The sequence below is a fragment of the Psammomys obesus genome, unplaced genomic scaffold (assembly GCF_907164565.1).
Source record: "Psammomys obesus unplaced genomic scaffold, mPsaObe1.curated_primary_1811, whole genome shotgun sequence".
Lineage (NCBI taxonomy): Eukaryota > Metazoa > Chordata > Mammalia > Rodentia > Muridae > Psammomys > Psammomys obesus.
This window is the reverse complement of record NW_026585797.1, coordinates 14,409,939-14,430,894: the sequence shown is the minus strand read 5'-3', so window position 1 is coordinate 14,430,894 and position 20,956 is coordinate 14,409,939. Positions and strand designations below refer to the sequence as shown.

At 41.4% G+C, this 20,956-nt stretch overlaps 1 protein-coding gene across 1 annotated transcript in view; it reads left to right on the top strand.

The window, feature by feature from the left end:
- Positions 1-20,956, top strand: part of Arfgef3 (ARFGEF family member 3) — a 155,663-nt gene that overhangs the window by 91,971 nt on the left and 42,736 nt on the right. The window contains exons 11-19 of the mRNA XM_055599343.1: positions 1,150-1,262; positions 2,006-2,904; positions 10,501-10,667; positions 11,419-11,584; positions 15,271-15,378; positions 15,691-15,906; positions 16,050-16,160; positions 18,397-18,547; positions 20,306-20,623. Of these exons, the coding sequence (XP_055455318.1) occupies positions 1,150-1,262; positions 2,006-2,904; positions 10,501-10,667; positions 11,419-11,584; positions 15,271-15,378; positions 15,691-15,906; positions 16,050-16,160; positions 18,397-18,547; positions 20,306-20,623 (2,249 nt within the window). The remainder of the gene's footprint in view (positions 1-1,149; positions 1,263-2,005; positions 2,905-10,500; positions 10,668-11,418; positions 11,585-15,270; positions 15,379-15,690; positions 15,907-16,049; positions 16,161-18,396; positions 18,548-20,305; positions 20,624-20,956) is intronic.

Sequence of the window (20,956 nt, the reverse complement as noted above, 5' to 3'; positions counted from 1 at the left end):
TCTAGTCAAAATAGCATTGGTGGAATAATATAATTATTTATCCTAAAAAAAAATTCCTGTTCTTGGCAACAACATGGACGAATCATACTGAAAAATAAACTAGGCACAGAAAGTATCACTTTTTCTCATTTATATGTGGATTCTGAAAATGCTGAACACAGTGAAGCAGATAATAGAATTGTGGTCACTAGGGGATACAGGAAGGGAAGTTGGAGAGCTGCTGATTAAATGACTTTTTTAAAATGAAGAGGTTATAGAAAGATGTTGTACCATCTTAACAGTGTATCACGTTCTATTTTATAGCTTAGTATTTTGTAGCCTTTTTATTAAAATACACATTTAATATCATTAGTCTGAAATTGGAAGCTTAGCAGTTTCTATGCAGTACTGCCATAATTCCATAAATAGAAAATACCATGCTATAAAATCCTCATGCACCAAAGTTTTAAAAATATTGTGTTATACCTTCAGGCTAAAAACAAAAGTTGTAGGTGAAATGAATTTGGTGTTTAACTTGGGTTCTATATTAGTTCCTTTCTATTGCCGTTTTAAAACACTATGACAAGGATGACTTGTCAGAAGAAAAAGGTTATTTGCTTTACAGTTTCAGAGGATAAGAGGCCATTATGGCAGCAGACAGAATCACGGTGTCAGGAACAACGCATATCTCAAACCGCAGTTAGGGAAGGGTTGGGGGGCCAGGGACAAGGCATCACTTTTGCAACCTCAACACCTCCCTCCCACCCCGACACCTGCGCAGTGACATACATCCTCCAACAAGGCGAAACCTTCTAAACCTACCCAAAGAGCACTACCATTTGGGACTAAGAATTTAAATGCCCAAGACTATGGATGATACCTCATTTAGACCACCACAGGTCTCACCCTAAAAATACCTCATTGCATAGGTACAAATAAGTCAAAATCTGAAAAATGAAATCCCAGTTCAGAGCTTATTCAATTCTAAGCATTTCTAAGAAAATATTCTCAACTTAGTAATCATTTCTCCTATGTTATGTCATTCACTAAAGAAAAGAACATTGTTTACTTGATCTCTTGATTTTTAAAACTTGGTGTATTTTTTATTTTGCTTTTTTTTGTGTGTGTGTGATACTCACACTTCTGTTATTTTTCTTCTTTTTTCTAAAGATACTTGGGAGTCCACAGCGTCTGTATGACTTGGCAGGACCAAGCTCTACTGAGTCAGAACCAAGGAAAAGATCTATTTCCAAAAGAAAGTCTCACTTGGATCTTCTCAAACTGTATGTTCCGTTTTCATTTTGGATATATATTGGTTGGCTAACACTGCTTTTATGAAGATTTTTATCCTTACCCCAAATTCATGAAATTTTTATGAGTCTACATTTAAAAAATTATGTATATTTAATTATTTACCCACAAGCCACATAAAACATCTCGTTCATTCTACTCATAACCTTCCAGACTTCCCTATTGACTTAAAACTGAATTTACACATGAAACATCCAAAAACTATTTATTGGATCAGTGAAATGAAGAACTTTTTGATTTACCTTATGAGCTATAGGGTTCTATTGTGGTAGCCTCCAGAAGAAACTCAGTATTCTAAGATTTGTAATAATAATATTGGCATACATCTGGTAAGAATATGTTTATACCGGAATGTCTTCATGACTCCTAGCCATCACATTGTTTCTATTTGAAGGTGTGAAGATAATACAAAAATGAAATTTGCAGTGTCTGTTCTAGAGTAAAATGGTACATTTCATTCTGGAACTTTTACCTGTACCTAGAAAGGCTAGGCAATCAAGAGGGCATGTGGTTTTAGGTAGAGAACTTGACCTGAAGATTTTTCTAGCCTAAGCATGTTTGTGTCATTTATTGTCCAGGCCACTTGATGTTATATCAGTTAGACTATCTCCTTTGAATACTGTGCAGTTGGCCAGGCTAACAAACCTTGTATATTTGAGGGAATTGCTTGATCTTTCATGTCTGACTGCTATTTTTTGTCTTCAACACTGTTTAGCATCATGGACGGCATGACAGAAGCATGCATTAAAGGTGGCATTGAAGCCTGCTATGCTGCTGTGTCCTGCGTCTGCACCTTGCTTGGGGCCCTGGATGAACTTAGCCAGGGCAAAGGCTTGAATGACAGTCAAGTACAGCTGTTGCTTCTGCGCCTGGAAGAGCTGAAGGATGGGGCCGAGTCAAGCCGGGACTCCATGGAAATTAATGAGGCTGACTTCCGCTGGCAGCGGAAAGTGCTGTCCTCAGAGCATACGTCATGGGAGTTAGGCAATGAGAGGAGCCCTGACATCAGCATCAGTGTCACCACAGACACAGGCCAGACTACCTTGGAGGGAGAATTGGGTCAGACAACACCAGAGGACCAGAAGAATGGGCTCAAGTCTCCAGCCATTCAGGAAGGCAAGGAGACCACGAACAAAGTGTCAGAACCTGAGGCCATAGACCAGCCTGACGTGGTTCAGAGAAGCCACACAGTCCCTTACCCTGACATCACTAACTTCCTGTCGGTGGACTGCAGAACAAGGTCATATGGGTCTAGGTATAGTGAAAGCAACTTCAGTGTAGATGACCAGGACCTGTCGAGGACAGAATTTGATTCCTGTGATCAGTATTCCATAGCAGCAGAAAAGGACTCGGGTAGGTCTGATGTGTCAGACATTGGGTCAGACAACTGTTCACTGGCTGATGAAGAGCAGACTCCTCGGGACTACATGGGCCATCGGTCCCTACGAACTGCTGCTCTGTCTCTCAAGCTGCTGAAAAACCAGGAGGCAGACCAGCACAGTGCACGACTGTTTATACAGTCCCTCGAGGGCCTCCTTCCCCAGCTCCTGGCCCTATCCAGCGTGGAAGAGGTGGATTCTGCCCTTCAGAATTTTGCCTCCACTTTCTGCTCAGGTTTGTAGACAGTCTTTTGCAACAAGAACATCTAGAGCTTTGTGTTTCTGTAGGCAAAAATATTCCTGCTTGTGGTTTGACCTGCTTACAGCTTTGATTTTCCACCTTCCTAATGCTGTGACCCTTTAACACAGTTCCTCATATTGTGATGACCTCCAAATATAAAATTATTTTCGTTGTTACTTCATAACCATAATGTTGCTGCTGTTATGAATCAATGTAAATACCTGATAGACAGGCTATCTAATATGTGACCCCTACGGTAAAGGTCCTTTGACCTGTAAGGTACCACAACTCCAAAGTTAAGAACCACTGGGTTAAAGCATGTTAGTTTTCTTCTGTTAACGAGAATGAAGGACTAGAAGACTTATGGGTGTAGGTTTATGATGCAGAGTCAAGCTCCACAGCTTGGGCTGCTCTGGCCAGCTCTTCTTGGTACCAAGGAAGTTAAGCCATCAGGTCTTGGTGGTCTAGAATAGCTGCATTTCAGAGCCCAGCACTGCTGGTTGTAGTGATGATTGAGTGCCTGGAAAATGGCAAAGTTATATATATATATATACAGTCTTCTATTTGAAATTGTAATTATGCAATGGGTCAGGAATATGTCTCAGTCAGTAAAGACAACCTGAGCCAGAAATATAACTTTGTAATGTTTTTATTATCAGATATTATGTATAGCAATGGGTTTCATTATGATATGGCATTTCATACATGTATATAACGTATTTTATTATACACACCCCTTTTACCTTCTTATGTTTCCGTTCCACTGATCTCCTCCACCCCTAAACCCCTCCTACATTTTTTCTCTTTCTTTCCTTTCTTATTTCTTTCCTGTTAGGAGTGGGCCTGAGAGTGGGAGCAGGGATGCGGGGGTATTGGTATTACCTAGTGAATTTCCTCAGGGTTATGTATGAGAGAGTGGGAGAGGCTTTGTTTATAGGATTATGGGCACGGGTGTCTTACCAGTAACAAGATCCCTGTGGATTATTCTCTTCCCTGCCATCAGCCATCATATAAATCCTCATGGATGGATGAGACCCAGTGAGAACCTCCCTTTCTATGACAGAACATTGGTGGTCTCAATATTGTTCAGATTTTGTCTGGATAGTCAGCTCATCTGAGTTCAGGAGTGCAAAAGGCATGCTGTCTTAGTTGTCTTAGGTTTCTACTGTTTTGATAAATCCACTTGGGGAGGAAAAGGTCTATTAAACCCTACAGCTTACAGTCCCTCATGAAGGGCAGTCAGGCCAGGAGTGCGAAGCAGAAAATGGAGCAGAAACCATGGAAGAGTACAACTTCCCTGGTTTACTCCCCATGGTTTTCCCAGCCTGCCTTCTTTGTTTTTTTCCTTTCTTTCTTTCTTTTTTAATTATTACAATTTATTTACTTTGTATCCCAGCTGTAGCCCCCTCCATCTTCTCCCCCCAACCCTCTCTCCTTCCCTTCCAATCCCACCCTCCCTTCTTCTTCTCCTCCCATGCCCCTCCCCCACCCCACTGATAGGGGTGGTCCTCCTCCCCTTCCATCTGACCCTAGCCTATCAGGTCTCATTAGGACTGGCTGCATTGTCTTCCTCTGTGGCCTGGTAGGGCTGCACTTCCTGAGGGGAGGTGATCAGAGAGAAGGCCACTTTTTTATGTAACATAGAACCATATGCCAAGGAGTAGCACAACATGTAGTGGGCTGTGACTTCTGCTTTGATCATTGATCAAGAAAACACTCTCTAAACTTCCCTACAGGCATCTGATGTGTCCTGGGCACTCTATGTCATTCTGCCCTGCTCTGGTTTACAATGACTAACATATTAAGGCTTTCTTCAACTGAGGTGGTGGCACTGGCCAAGCTACATATGCAGCTTTCATGTCCAACAGGAGAGGAGACAGTGGAATAAGGTCGCAAAGATCTTTGCTTAGAGATAGATATGACTGCTTTAAAGAGTGTTTTATTGCTGAAGATAGTATATATCTGGTCTTTATGTCCTCTGAGTTGATGCATGACCCCAGAGCTACATGTAAAGAAGAGAACAACAGAGGAAGATAGCGAACATGGACTTTGTCCTTCATGTGCGCACTCATGGTTCATAGAAGATACTTGGGCCACATGTATTATTCTTTTAGAAATTTAGTACACAAACACACATGGCAGAACTGCTAAAAGTAATCTCGTTATGTAAGCTATTTTATTATTGAAACAGCATGCATGGGTATCAGGTGAGCATAAAATAAACAGCAGTGCAAACATGCAGTGCTCAATGCAATCATTCAAAAGAACAAGGCAGTACCGAAAGATGTCCAAAACATACTGTCTACAAATATCACCATACAATAAAAAATACATAGACTTGTCTGAGGAACAGCTATATTACCATACACATGAGAAAGAGAGTGTTAGCTGGGTACAGTGGCACATGCCTATAATCCCAGCATTTAGGGAGAGAGAGGCAGGCGGGTATCTGTGAGTTCAAGGCCAGCCTGGTCTACAAAGTGAGTCCAGGACAAGCAAGGCTACAGAGAGAAACCCTGTCTCAAAAAAAAAAAATGAGAGAGTGGGTTGCTGGAAAGGGTATCATTGAGGCTTAGAAGAAGAGCATTTATCTTAATTTCTTAAATATTTTAAGTCAGTTATTTAATAGTGATTTTAAGGAGAAATGTCACATTATCTTAACATGGAAAGGACTTTTACAGTTCTGTTGTGATAATTTTGTATCCAGTCTTTCACTGGTAACCAGTCAAGCAGGTGATCCATCCTCCTTTTCTTAGTAGTAAAAAGCATATTTGTTATAACTGGCAAGATGGACTGTAGTTATTGAAACCTGGAAAATACGATCACTGTGGCTAGAATATGCAAACAGCCACACTTCCTTTAGCTTATCATTACAAAATGGATAATATACCAACAACACCAGTCATAAAAGTTTTAGGACCTACCATGAAGTACTTCCCAGGAAGGATTTGTGCAGTAAAATCAGGTCACATTATCAGCATGGCATAGTGCAGGAAGCCAGTTTCTATCTGTTTAACTTCAGGCAAATTTATCAATGTCTCAAGGAACTTTTATCATTGAAAAGATTTGGGAAGAATCAAATGAAATAATATATGAGATAAAATTTGTTGTATATGATAGACATTATTTTATGAAGTTCATTCAGTGAGCTGTTTTCTTTGTGACTGATATCATCAGAGAATACATCTGGTATATCAGGAAAACTATTCTTTTCCTTAAGTGTATAGAATAGTCTCCATTTTGTATTATAATCAATTTTGTCAGTGCAGAAATTAACCTGCACATAGATAATAGGACACTACTGGCCAACACTATTAACAAGATCAACCGAGTATTTCAGACATAAGCAGATTACCAGCAGTGTCTTTGGAGCTTTGTAATGCATCTGCTAATGCCATGGCTTTCCGTATCAGCATTCAACCACAACCTCTTTCACTTTCAACATCTGTGTATGTGCCTACTTTCCCAGAACATATTCCCAGCCATACTGATAGCTGTTGTAAAATGGCTGTCTAATGCTGATGTCTAAGATCAGGTCTCTTGCAGATTGTTTTCTCTCTTTATATAAACTTGAATATATATTTCAATTTTATTGGTTAAATGCCAAACTCTGAATGCTATATCCTGCTTTATCTTTGAAGGAAAATAGATCTAGGAAAATAGGAAAATAGATCTCTGTCCTTCAGAGAATTACAGTCAACAGCACAGATGCCTTCATAATGCTCAGGGTTCCCATCAGGGTCATCAGGGTGAAAAACTTTGGACATATCCTCATCAAAAACACAATTATCACATCCCTCTCTTGGGCCTAACTTTCAGGTTTTAATTCACCTTTGGGCTAGGGAGATGACAGTGAGTGAAAGTGCTTGCTGTGTAAGAATGAGGATCTGAGTTCAAATCTTCAGCATCCATGCAAAAAGCTGCCTGTAACCACCTGTGCATCTGTATCCACAGTGATGGGAGAGGATATGGAAACAGGAAGGTCAGTAATGGCCTGCCGATCTGGTTTTAGAAGCAATGTCTTAAGGGAATATGGCGGAGAATAGATAGAACAGGACATCAGATGTCTTCCTCTCTCTTTTTCTTCCTATCTCTCTCTCTCTCTCTCTCTCACACACACCACAGACACATGCACACACACACACAAACACACACATTCATGTGCGCTCATAAACACATGGTTTAATACACATATGCATTTATACATACATACACACACCTCACACAGAGACATGCGCACATGGTAAATTAGTTAATTAAAGATAAAAATTAAAATTAGACTTGTTAGACTGTGTGTGTGATGTGCACGTGTGAGCATAAAACAATAAACATTAAAGAAGAGGTTACGGAGGAGTTGGAGAGGACATGGCAGGGATAAAACAATATAATAGTTCTTGTGTTCATGATCACAAAGTGCTCTCAGTGGGGTTGGGAAGGGCTGCAGTGTTCTTGAATCGCTCTGCAAAGCGAACAGGCTGCTCCGCTGCTGTGAGCGGCTTAAGGTGGACCTACCGAGATGGCGTGTGTTCTCACATAAGCCGGCGACACTCCAGTTCTTTCCAACCCTGAAAGCTTTTTGAGTCTGTATGGTTTTACTAGCCTACTCGTAAACTTCTCAGGGATAAACATTGCAGTTGCAGATTTGCATCTCTCAGTTATTGTGAAATATCTTTTATTTCAAATGAGATGCATCTTTGAGGAAGAGATTCTCTCAGACATGATTTGCAGAGTATTTGAGTTTGTGCTATTTGCACATGTGTATTTAAGATGAACTGTTTTCCCTACGTCCAGAAACCTAGCCTCTGAGTGTTTGTAATTAACTTTGTCCAAGTTATAGTGATGTCACCCAGGGGCTCTCTGAAAGGTCAGACACAGCATCAGCACTCTGGGCAGACTGAGCTTGGAGCAGATCCTTAGAGCAGGCATGTTCTTCTTTGTTGGTGTTCTCAGTTTACCTGAGAACATCCAAAGGGCTGTTCAAATGAAAATTCTACTCAGTGTGAAATATCATTTTATACAGTGTTTTAGAGAAAACTTTTTTTGAACAAGACAATAGCAGTTATGTGTTTCTGATATCCTTTTTTCCTCATTAAAAAAATAAATAAAAAAAAAACTGGCTTCAGCACCTCAGGGAGGCAGAAGCAGGCACGTATCTGTGAGTTTGAGGCCAGCCTGGTCTACAAAGTGAGTCCAGAACAGCCAAGGATACACAGAAAATGAGAGAGAGACTGAGACTTAAAAATGACTTATTGACCTAAATTTATCCACCAGAGTTTACTCTTCAACATGTACACTATTGGTGTATATGGTCTGTGGCTATAAATGTGTATGTGGATGCATATATATGGATATTCATGCACATGTGTGCATATTCTCAAGGTTGATATGGAATGTCTTCTTTGATCAGTTTATACTATATATACTGAAGCAGGGCCTCTTACTGAACCCAGAGCTTAGTGGTTTGGCTTGTCCAGCTAGCCGGCTTGCTCCAGAACCCCTAACTCTACCTCTCCTGTGCTGAAATGGTTCATAGGCTGTGATGCTCACCTGGCTTTCTAAGTGAGTCCTGGGAATCTGAGCTCTCATCCTCAAGTTTTTGCAACAGGTGCTTTACCCACTGAGAAGTCCCCCTGGTCCTTACATAATTTTTAGTGTATTTTGTTATTATTTCTTTTAATTTTGCTAACAATAAACATACACCATTAAAACTGACATTTTAATCATTTTAAGTGTGCAATTTTGTAGCACAAATTATATCCATAGTATTGTATAACCCTCAGCACTATTTCTAGAGCTTTTTATCGTCCTAATTAGACATTGTTTCTCCCCTAATCCCAGTTAATTTACTATCTCTGTGAACTTATCCATTCTAGTAAGTGTATAATTCTTAGGTCCTATATACTTGACATGTTTATCTAGCTTATTGTACTTAGCAGAATGTTCTCAAGATTCATCTGTGTTACAGAGATGAATAACACCACTTATTATGTATCCTCTCCCAGGTGATCATCTACTTGTTCTTTGCTAGACACGTAGTTATTTTCACCTTTTGACTATTGTGAATAATCCTGCAGTTAACACTGATGGTCAAATACATGTTCAAACCCTGCTTTCCATTTTTTACCAGCGTATGATACAGAGTAAAATAGCTGGTTCTTACAGTGATTTTGTTTTTAGATTGTTTTTGATTTTGCTTTTATGTTGTTTGTTTGAGACAGCATCTTACTAGGTAGCCCTGACTGGCCTGGAACTTGCTTGTAGAGCATGCTGGCCTTGAATGAACTCACAAGAGACCCTCCTGCCTCTGCCTCTTAAGTGCTGAAACTAAATGAATGCATTATTCTGCCCAGCTTGTGTTTAGCTTTTTGAAGGACGTATTTACTTGAACAAGATCTTTATATAGTCCGTGTTTGCCTCTGATTCACCATGACCAAGCTGACCTAGGCCTCCTCTTCCGACCACATGAGTGCTGATACGCAGGCAAGGGGTAACACATCTGGCTCCATACTTTCATATTTTTGTGTTAAGTGCTACCTTAGGTACTTACATTCATTACTGTAGTTCATTCTGATAATAGCCGTGGCATTCTCACTTAAAAGTGCATCAACTTTTAAGAACTAGTGGGCACTAGTTTAGGCACATAAGATTCTCTAGTGAACAAAACTAATAGCCACACCTTGTCACAGATCTTGCATTAGAATGCTGAGAGAAGACCATAAACAAATGTGCAGCTTGGCACAGTGGCTGATACCTGTAATCTCAGTGCCTCGAAGGCTGAGGCAGGATGATCAAGTATGACTTCATCTTGAGCAAAATAGTGAGACCTGACTCAAAAACAACAACAATAAAGAAAACAAAAACAAAACTAAGGGGTGAAGAGATTCTTAACAGGTGGATTCTCTACCTGGCTTCAATCCCTAGCATGTGCGTACACACACACACACACACACACACACACACACTCACAGACATGTCTACACCTATGTAAACTATTAATATAATGCTAGGTAGAATACATGGCATTAAAGTAAGAAGTACAAGGAGAAAAGACACTTAGTGTGGCTTGGAAGGAAGCAATGGAATTGAAAGGAAAGGTCTTTGAGAAGCTGATTTGAGACCTGAAAGAATCAAAAGAGTAACTCATCAGAGGTCTGGGAGACCATTCTAGGGAATGGCAAAGATAACATACAGATCCCCAGGCACATATGGGTAGAGTTGGGGAAAAAAAAGAGCAAGCAAGTTGAGAACTTAAGGAGAGAGGGGATGAAGTTGGGTGGCATTATGTTGTCACGAAAAGTAGCTGGAAAATCCAAGGCATTAAAAACTAGTAGAGGTTCAAAGGGCTGTCCCCAAGTCAGTGCTGCTAATGAACAGCTCAAGGTCCAGTTGTGGAAGATCAACTCCAGAGCGTGGCCTTCCTGGTATACTGTAATATGCGCTGCTCCTGTGAGCATCTGGCTGGTAGTCAGCACTTGATGAAAGTGTTCTGCACAGTGGAGTTTCTGTTGCTACAATCTATTTCTCGCTCTCCAAGTGCAGGTTCCAGCCACGAGGAGGCAGCTCCACAGATGTCCTCTTTCCTTCCCATAGGTATGATGCACTCTCCTAGCTTCGATGGAGGCAGTAGCCTGAGCTTTCAGATGCTGATGAATGCAGACAGCCTGTACACAGCAGCACACTGCGCCCTATTGCTCAACCTGAAGCTCTCCCATGGTGACTACTACCGGAAGCGACCAACCTTGGCACCAGGCATCATGGTGAGCATGAGCTCTAGCATGGGTTTCCTGTGTGTAAGCTCTGATATCAGCCACCACTGTGCAGCCAACTGTCTGGTATTTAGGGAGAAAGTAGCCAGTGTGTCCTGTGTCCCACTGTTCTGCAGTAGTCATGCCTCTGCCGGTCTGGAGTTTAGAGAGCATGGATGTGAAGCTCGCACAGTGATCACTTGTGGTTTTAATAAAAACCCTTTTGTAAGGTATGAAGTGAGGATGGTGTTGACTATCTTGTGGATGGCTCCCTTGGTTGAACAAGTTACTTCCTTGATGTCAGTTTGTGAGTCTAAATCATGGATCTTCAGAAAAGATTCAATGATTACTTCTTTCTTGAATGAAATATAACCTCCCAAGGTTAACTGGTAACATTGTAAGAGTGAAGGTCGTCTCTCTTGGGTACATATTCTCCTTCCAGAGCTTATTCTACCCCTGATGCTAGTGGGACAGCAATAAGAAGAAACTATGAAAGGTAGCCATGCAGGTGATAACCTTCCCACCAACCAAGAACAAGAATGTAAAATGCAGAATCCAGGTCTTCCTGCAGGCTGTCTGTCAGAATATGTCACAAGTGAAACAACTGTGTAAAGCTTGGGATTCTGCATCCCAGCTTTTTCTCCTGTTACTCTTACTCCAAATAAAAAGCTCTGGTTCAGTTAGGATGGGGAGGAGGAGCAGTGTGGGAACCTGTTTATTCAGAAGGATGTATATTTGGCCCTCTTCCATGGCCTCTCTGCAGAAAGAGTTCATGAAACAGGTGCAGACCAGTGGCGTGCTGATGGTTTTCTCCCCGGCCTGGATTGAGGAGCTCTACCACCAGGTGCTTGACAGAAACATGCTGGGAGAAGCTGGTTACTGGGGCAGCCCTGAGGACAACAGCCTTCCCCTCATTACCATGCTCACCGGTGAGTGGCTTGTGCCAGGATCATGGGGTACTCAGTAATGGGGGAAGCTGATGTTCTGGGGCCTTTTAGATATGCCACAATATTTGAATAGGCTTTGAGGAACAGTTCCAGGCAGGCATGAAAATACCTCACAGGCACTTGCTCTCATTTTATCATGGGAAACCTGTTGTGCTCACTGTCACCACTGGAGGGGGCTAAGTTAACATCCTCAGCAGTTAGAATAATGCTGTTGGCTCATCCATGGGCTTTTCTTTTCTGGACACAGGCCCGAAGTTATTCCTGGAAGCTCTAACATGCTTATAGATATCCTATATTGTTCAGTGCTCCTGAGATTTGGCCATTGGTAATGTGAGGCTATTGATTTTATACCTGGTCTCATTTCTATTTCCTATCAGTATTCCTTTTCCATCTGTACCGGAATTTAAAATAATGCCAAATGCTGGATTTCCCATCATCCTTGTCTACACTGTCAAATGTTTTAATACCCCTTTTAACAACCAGAAATTTCAAGTGAACATAAAGAGAGAAGTATATATTATCTCAGGGTTGGGGTGATTTTCGGCAAAAAAACCAGAACTTTCTATTTTTTTTATGCTTACCAAGAGTGTTCACAGCTTTGATATGTTTATCAGATAAGTTAAACTTTCAAACCTTGTTTTTTGTTTTGGTTCTGAGTTCTCAGATTAACTTCTAATCAAATTGTTCTCCCATGGCTCTAGCTCATGGGGCATATGGCGCTTGTTCCTATACCAAATGCCTTACGTAGTATTTACTGCATCTCAAAGATTATCAGCCATTTAATACATAGGTGCAGGGTGGGAATAAAGCTGGATAGTGTAGCTGAAAGGATCTGTTGAGTAAAAGTATATCATGTCATCTATGGTTGACAAGGCTCTTACAGAGTTGACCGAGTAAGAAACTGGCAGGAGGAAACCAACAATCCTGAACATGAAGGTAAGGTGCTAATTAGGAACAAAGCAGAGAGAAGCAGTGGGGCCTCTCCTTGGGAGCAGGGTCCTAGCATTTTCTTGAATCTGGAATTTTTCTTTTAGAATCAAGACAGAATCGGTAAGAGCAAGTCTAAGTTCCACATCTTGAGGATCAGCATCATGAGACGAGTGGCCAATTTGTACTTTATTAATCACAGTTCTGTTCATACTATTTGAAAGATAATCGTTCATGGGAACTGGAGAGAGGCTTAATCATCTAGAAGACATATGTTTGGTCCCTAGCACCTACATGAAGATCAGGCATAGCTGTAGGTGCCTATAATCCTGGCTCTGAGGAGGTAGATACAGAGGATCCCTGGCATTGGCTGGCAGCCAATCTAGCTGAATCACAGAGCTCTCCAGTTTCAGTGGGAGACCCTGTCTTAGAAGATGAAGATAACTGAGGAAGAGAGCGGACATCAATTTCTGACCTCCACACATATATGCATACACACACATGAACATGTATGCAGACAAACACTGTAAAGAGTCATATATTTAAGAGATGTTCATTTAGTTTAATCAATGTTTGATTTCCATCTGTTTCCCCAAACATTCTTCATTAAGGTAGAGAGTACTGCCTAGAGTGTTTATGTGTCTTGGAACTCATCTGAGGATCTTAAATACCAGGTTTCTGCAAAATAAAATTTCTATGAATCTCTTATCCAAAGCTTAATAAAAAGAGGCATTCAATAGATGTGAAAGGAATAGCAGAGTATCCACTGTAGCTATATTCACCCTAGCTGTATTCACTGCTAATCAGCCATTATGTTAGAATAAGCTCAATTGTTCTATCCATGGGAAAGTTATTTAATTCTAGATTAATGCTAGCAATATTCAACAAAAATAAGGTTCTGTGAGGGCTGGAGAAATAGCACAGCAGTTATGAGCACTTACTGTTTTTGCAGAGGACCAAGGTTCTTTTCCCAGCACCCACACGGCAGCTCACAGTCATCTCTAATGTCAGTTGCAGATGATCCAGTGCCTTTTTGTGACCTCCAGAGGCACCAGGCATGGCTTGCACTTGGTCCATATTTATACATGCAGGCAAAATACTGACACAGATAAAATAATTAAGAGTCTATAAATCTTTATAGCAAATTCCAGATGTGAACCAACAAAAGAAGATGTGATAACTATCTGATCCTCCAGCTGTATACCAAGGGAGGCACTGCAGGCAGTCTGACCATCTCCTAACTGGCCACCTCTTGTAACATGGCAAATCATTTATGGAAATGGAAAAGTTTATACTTAATTTCACATTGCTCGAGCTCATTGGTCTTGTACTCAGTACATAGGAGCTATTATAACCTGGATAAAATCGTCATTTCTGGTAAATATCATTAGGCCATTGATTAAAAGCTAAATTGATTCCAGAAAAATAAAATGGCCTATTTCTACAAAGCAGCCATGTACGTTTCTACCTTTCATTACCTTCTAATGTATTGCCTAGAAGGCTTCCAATATACAAATAAAAACTTTAACATATGTATTGACATCATCTTCTACTCAATTATTCTACCCCCCTTTTGTATATTTTCCCCTGTGTTTCATTTAACTGTATCAGTTGCATTCAAATTCATATGTTCTATCCCATGATCAGCTCATTTTATAGGTAGGAAATTGGTGCTCAGGTAATGTAGTGCCTGGCTCAGGCCTAAAAGTCCTCTTCATTCAGAGATAAGCAGAAACCCATACTTTTCAATGTCAGATTAGTCCCTTCCTGCCAGAATATGAAGGAGTTTGTTGAGCTGTTTTTGTAGACAGAAATTCACTCTTACAAAACTTTGAAGGACATAGTTTAAGAACCGTGTTGAAATGCATCATGGTGTTATAGAGAGAGGCCTGGATACCAGTCAGAAATCATGAATACTAAACCCAATTCTTTCCTTTGCCAGATACATCGACTTGAGAAGTTTATCTACTTTTACACTTGGGTCTTAGCCCAAACACCCAGAAATTATATCTTTTTCTGCTTCAAACACTGAATTTCCTCCCTGTAAAATGTGGAAAATAGTATACTGCCTTTCTGGTTTGAGTAGTTGGAGATAATAATAATAAAAAAGTAAACTAAGTGAAATAGTTTGCGAATTGTAAAACATTATCATCACTGCATTTGTAATTAGAATGAAACTTATCAGACCAAAGAGGTTTATTCTCTTTAGTTCTGAAGAAACATCTCTGAAAGAAAAAGATCAACCTGGTATTATTATATATTCATCTTAGTCTAGAACATGAGAAGCAGATGTAGGATGTTAGCAAGTCTGAAACCAGTCTTTAAAATGTTTGTGTGTGTGTGTGCGCGCGCACGCGCGCGCACGTGCGCATGTGAGTGTGCTAGAGTACTCTATGTGTATGATTAGTGACAAAACCATAATTTTGAATAAAAACAGGATCCAAAGATGAAAACATCTTGACTGAATAGATTTTATATGAATAGCAAAGGCAGAGTTTAGCCTTATTTTTTAAACTATAAAGCATACAACACATAAAAGAATGCTTTGACAATGAAATAAACCAGACAGAGGGACTAAAGCAACATTTGTAATCTCAGAAAAGTGGCTCTATAGCTCACATGTAATAAATACAATGGACTTTTGTTGAAAAGACATGAATATTGTGGTGGGCGCTGTTTACTTTTGATTGGCCCACCAAAAAGGGAAGACTTGAAGATGAATTTCCTCTTTTAATTGGCAGATATTGATGGCTTAGAGAGCAGTGCAATTGGTGGCCAGTTGATGGCATCAGCTTCAATGGAGTCACCTTTTACCCAGAGTAGAAGAATTGACGACTCTAGGGTAGCAGGTAAGACTTTCGACTTTGAGTTTAAAATGTGCATACATTGCACATGTTGCCAACAATAGTGACTTAAATGAATTACGACTTAGTCTTGGAGGGAAGGTAGCTAATGAAAATGCCCAGCTGAGACAGTGATCACACACTCATTATTTATGATCACTGTGTGAAACCTGACCCAACACAATCTAATACCTTGTGTTTCCTGTTGTAGAAGTACATGTAACTCAGAGTTGCTTACCTGAGGCCTACAAGACCCCAGGTCCCACTTTGTCACTCTTTTGTCTCTGGAAAGTGGTCCAACACCTCTTCTTCTTGTAGGTGTTGCATTTGCCCGTTATATTTTGGTTGGCTGCTGGAAGAACCTGATTGATACTCTATCAACTCCCTTGACTGGTCGAATGGCAGGAAGCTCCAAGGGTCTGGCCTTCATTCTAGGAGCCGAAGGCATCAAAGAGCAAAACCAGAAAGAGCGAGATGCCATCTGTATGAGCCTTGATGGGTTGCGGAGAGCCGCACGGCTGAGCTGTGCACTAGGTACCTGTGGGGATCCCTGACCCTTGGCCCAGGGATGGCCTCTTCAGAACTCACTGGGAAAAGCCCTATTTAGGAAGGGTTCTTCTGGTATGTACCTGGAGAACATACCCAGTTTAAGGAGTAGCTGTTTGTCTTCTCTGAAGGGGTTGCTGCTAACTGCGCTTCAGCTCTTGCCCAAATGGTGGCTGCCTCCTGTGTCCAGGAAGAGAAAGAAGAAAGGGAAGCCCCGGAGCCCAGTGATGCCATAGCACAAGGTAACGGCTGCAGGCCAGGATCTCCCTGCTGCCTTCATTGAGCTGTACACATGTCCACATATATCACCAGAAATTGGTCCTCATTCTATGTGTGATGAACAGTGGGTAATTGCCACTAGTCATTAACCCCTCTGGGCCACAGGCTTGAGTCTTTTTTTAGGCGAGGGAACCTACCTAGTGCTGATAGTATCTCCTTCTCAACAAGAGAGTCATGCTGGCTGCTAGTGATAAGAAAACTACAGTTGGCTGTTAACAAGAGTGCCAGGGGCCTACCTGGCTGAGCCACCACCTGGGTCATCATCAGGCACTAATGCACATTAGAGATACCTCAGGTTACAGTAGGGATGGCAAATTGGCTCATGTTCTGAGAACAGAATCCATGGAAGGGAGCCCAGAAAAATTTCACCCACGAAAACCTGAGCTTTGTAGGCACAGGAAAGGGTCAGTGAAGCTGATGATCTTCTAGACACAAGGAAAAAATAATGTCTTTCCTACTAGCAATGGAAGAGACAAGGCAGGCAGCAGGCTGAAGGAGAAATGCAAGCATGATCTAAATTATGCTGATGCTCTCCATAGATATGTAAAAGAGCTAGTGACAGAAAATATATATTTTTAGCAGAGACAAGCAATCTAGGTCACTGTTCCACAAACTTGAGTAATATTTAGAAACCTGTTAACAAGCAAAGTAGTTCTTGTAGATCTGGGGAAAGAGGAAAAAAGGAATCAAAGTTTACTTAAGTATTGTATATCTGTCAACTACACAAAAATCTTCACATTTAGCCAACTGAAGTAGTGTATATCTGTATGCCAGAACTTAAAAAGTTGAGGTGAGAGAATCACAAATTTAAGGCCAGCCTGTGTTACACAGCAAGAACTTATCTAAACAATATAAATTCTAGGGTCAGGAGAGATGGCTTAGCTGTTAAAAATGCTTGCTGTTCAATCATAAGGGGCAGAATTCTCAGGTCCTAGTTCGCACATTAAAAGCCGGATATAACACAAAAGCCTTCTACCCTAGTTTCAGGGATACAACACCCTGTCTCAGATCTCTGCACGTGCACAGGCATGCACAGTTATATACATGTGTGTGCATACTTTCACACCACCCACACACATACGAATAATGAAAATGGATCTTTAAAAGAGCTCTTGTAGCTGGAGAGATAGCTCAGCCGTTAAGAGCACTAGCTGCTCTTCTAACATCTACATGGTGGCTCACACCCATCTGTATGGTCCTGATGTTCCCATCTGACCCCTGAGGGAACCAGCATGCACATGTGCACATACATACACAGAGGCAAAACACTTATACACATAAATAAATATTTTAAATGTTTAATCTACAAGTACAGTTCTTAAAACAACACACTTTACATACAAAGCTAAAAAATACAGAATAAATACAATTACAAAATAAAATTGGTCTTATATTCATGAGGCAAATAGTATTTTTCTAAAAATAACCTTTTTATATAATGAAAATGGTTAAGTTCCTGGAAAGTAGTTTTCTGTATTTCTTAGTTCTGAATTATCACCCACCAGATCTAGTGACTGGAAATCTTTCTTTAAGGACTATACTGCCATTTGGCCTGGTCTTGGCCAGGTCTTAGCATAACTGACGTGCTAAATCAAATTTTGCATCACTCCTCAGTTATTGCTACTCTGTTTTATTTTAATAAAGCATTACTTATAGCTCACAGGTGTGGATGTGAACTTGGGTGTGATAGGACATCATGATTTTACTTGAAAAGAAGTCATTCTCGGGCTCCAAATATACGCAATAGTTTTTGAGATGACCCTCATAAGGCATAAATAATATTTTAAAATCTCAGAGACACTTGTGTACCACCAAGGATTTCTTGAAATTTATAAATCTGGGTGCACAGAGGAGGATGAAGGGTCTGGAAATTGATGGTTTGGCTGGAGTTAGCACATGAAGCCATCTACACTGCTGTCTCTCCCAGACCCCTGGGTGGGCTGGAAGGAACTGTTCCTACCTCAGGGTCCATCAGACATTAGAGCCACAGAGCAGGGGTCACCGGTGAATGGGGACTTGTTTGACCAGTACTTTGCATGTGAACCATGGAGACCAGCTAAAGAGGTGCTTGTAGCCAGTGAAGTATATCATTTCCCTTTTGCTCTTGCATGACAACACACTCTTTCATTTCCGTCCTTTCTCTCCCTTTCTGTCTCCCTTACTCAGACTGCTATTTTAATAAATGTCTTTCTGGCACAGTGAAACTAAAAGTGGAGCAGAAACTGGAGCAGATGGGGAAGGTGCAGGGGGTGTGGCTGCACACAGCCCACGTCTTGTGCATGGATGCCATCCTCAGCGTAGGCCTGGAGATGGGAAGCCACAACCCGGACTGCTGGCCACACGTATTCAGGTGCATGATGGTGTCCCCGCCCCTGAGGGCACAGACCCTGCCTAGGACAGCCTGGGATGGTAGAGAGGGTGTAGACTCCAGGCTATGCCAGCATCCCTGTAGATTATGAGCATTCACCATTCAGATTCATTCTTAGTGAGACACAGAAAGGAGGATAAGAGATAAGGCCCTGCTGAATGTATGTTTTAGAGAACAGAATGGCAGAACTGGATTCAGGGGATTGTGATTTATCTGTTGACATTGCTATGGCAGACAGATTTATTATACCAGTGAAGAAGTAGCTGGCTTATTGAGAGTGGATGAAAGACATCCTTTCAGTTTAAATGGATACTAGTCTGAAATGTTCTCAGGAGTCAATAATATCACAGCTGTGTTCTTACTAATGTCCTTTCTATATAAAAAAAAGAAAGAACGTGGGTAACACACATCATTCTATACAGCACCCCATTAAAGAAATCTAGTTTAACTAAGGCAAAGAAAAATAAGAACACAACAGTACATCTGTGCAAAAGACCACTAAAAAATTTACTTTAAGTTTTGTGGCATGGAAGTGAAGGCACTCCCAGTCAGCACCTGTAAAATAAAGACAAAATGACAACCCCATAGTCGAGCTCTTAAGTCCAAGACAAGAACTGTATCTCCCCAAGTATCAGCATTAAAGTAGAAAAAGGGAAGAAGAAAGGTGATCAGCTGTACCTTAACCTATGCATCATCTATCTGAGGCGTGACATCCAAATGCCTTATAAGCAGATCAGCCCTGGAAGGAGAGCAGTTGCATGATAGCCCAGCAAGAGCCGAGTTCGGTTCAACTTCACTAAAACAAATATAGCCCCAAGTACTAGCTGAGTTCCTAAGAGAAGAGCGTGCATATACCAGGGTTCTAAAACCAACAAACTTGAGAAGAGCATGTGAAAGGACCAGGATGAAGCAGCCTGGAGCAAAACAGAATGTGATAAAGTAGCTGTTGACTAGACATTTTGCTTTGCTCTTAGCAGGAAACAAAGGGAAAAGACTCAGGCAGCACCCAAGAAATATATGTGAATTCAACAAATTCTCTCATTGTGGAACACCAGAGTAGTTTATCAGGATGCCCTGTGACAACAACTAAATTATCTGGGATAACAGATGTCTTAGAAAGCATCTTAATCTCAAATTCAATTAGGAACAAACCCTTCGGAAGTTGGCAGTTGCACGTGTCCATTCTGTTTATGCCATGCTAGGAGATGTCCCCTCAGCACCATTCCCTACTTGGACACAGGTATATGGATCTATGAGCATCAGACACATCATAGCTGGGTAGAACTCTACTGTGTCAACAGAGCCTGCCCGCGATGGGCATGTTCATTTTGGGATCCTTTTATAAGGAAGTGCTTCTCAGCTCCTAATCAGAGCATAGTACAGAGGGAGAGATAATTCCTTGGGGAAACTTCTCAAACAAGCAGTCTAGTAAAGACATGACCCAAGAAACACAGGAGTGATGAACAGGGCTCAATTGCCTATATTTTTCTCAGCAGGGTGATAGGTGAGAGAATCTGAAGACTCCCTCGCCTATGGCAAGACTGGTCCAACTCAAAACAAACTTTCTATCTCTAAGTAATATACATAGTGAGGAAATGTCAGTGTTAAATATGGTAAGAGGAAAGGAGAAAAAGTGGGGTAAATTCCAGGGTTAGCTGAATTTCCTTTTATCTTACTGTGGGATGGATTGAGTTGGCAGTGCTGGGCTACCATATTCACTTCCTGTTTGGCTCTTTCTAGGGTATGTGAGTATGTGGGCACATTGGAGCACACCCACTTCAGCGACGGCATCTCCCAGCACCCTCTGACCATTCATCAGTCCCGGAAGACATCTGGGAGCTCTGGCCTTCTTGGGGACCTTGAGTGTGAGAGCTCATCCCAGGAGAAGAGCCTGGATCAAGGCCTCTCCCTGAACACAGCCCCTGTGGTGCAGCCACACTCCATCCAGGAGCTTGTTCGGGAATGTAGCCATGGCCGGACCTCAGATTTTCGGGGAGGTAGTCTGAGTGGGAACAGTGCTGCCAAGGTAGTGCTCTGCCTTTCCACCCAGGCTGACAGGTATGCAAGGCCAGTTCACCCTGAGGATGCTTAAAGGAGGGATTTCCTGTTGGCTATGCTTGTGTTCATTTGGCCTCAAAATCTGGGGACAACTTGATGCATTAGCCAGTTACTGAAGATGTTTTCCATTATGTGGTATGTGTGTGTGTGTGTGTGTGTGTATGTGTGCGTATACATGTATGTGGAGGACAACCTTCCCAGTCCTCCAGATAATATCCACCTTTTTTGTTTGTTTTCTGAGACAGCATCTCTCATGGCCTCTAGAGTTATCAAGTAGTCTAGGCTGGCCAACCAGCAAGTTCCTGATATGTACTTGTGTCTACCTCTTCCTCA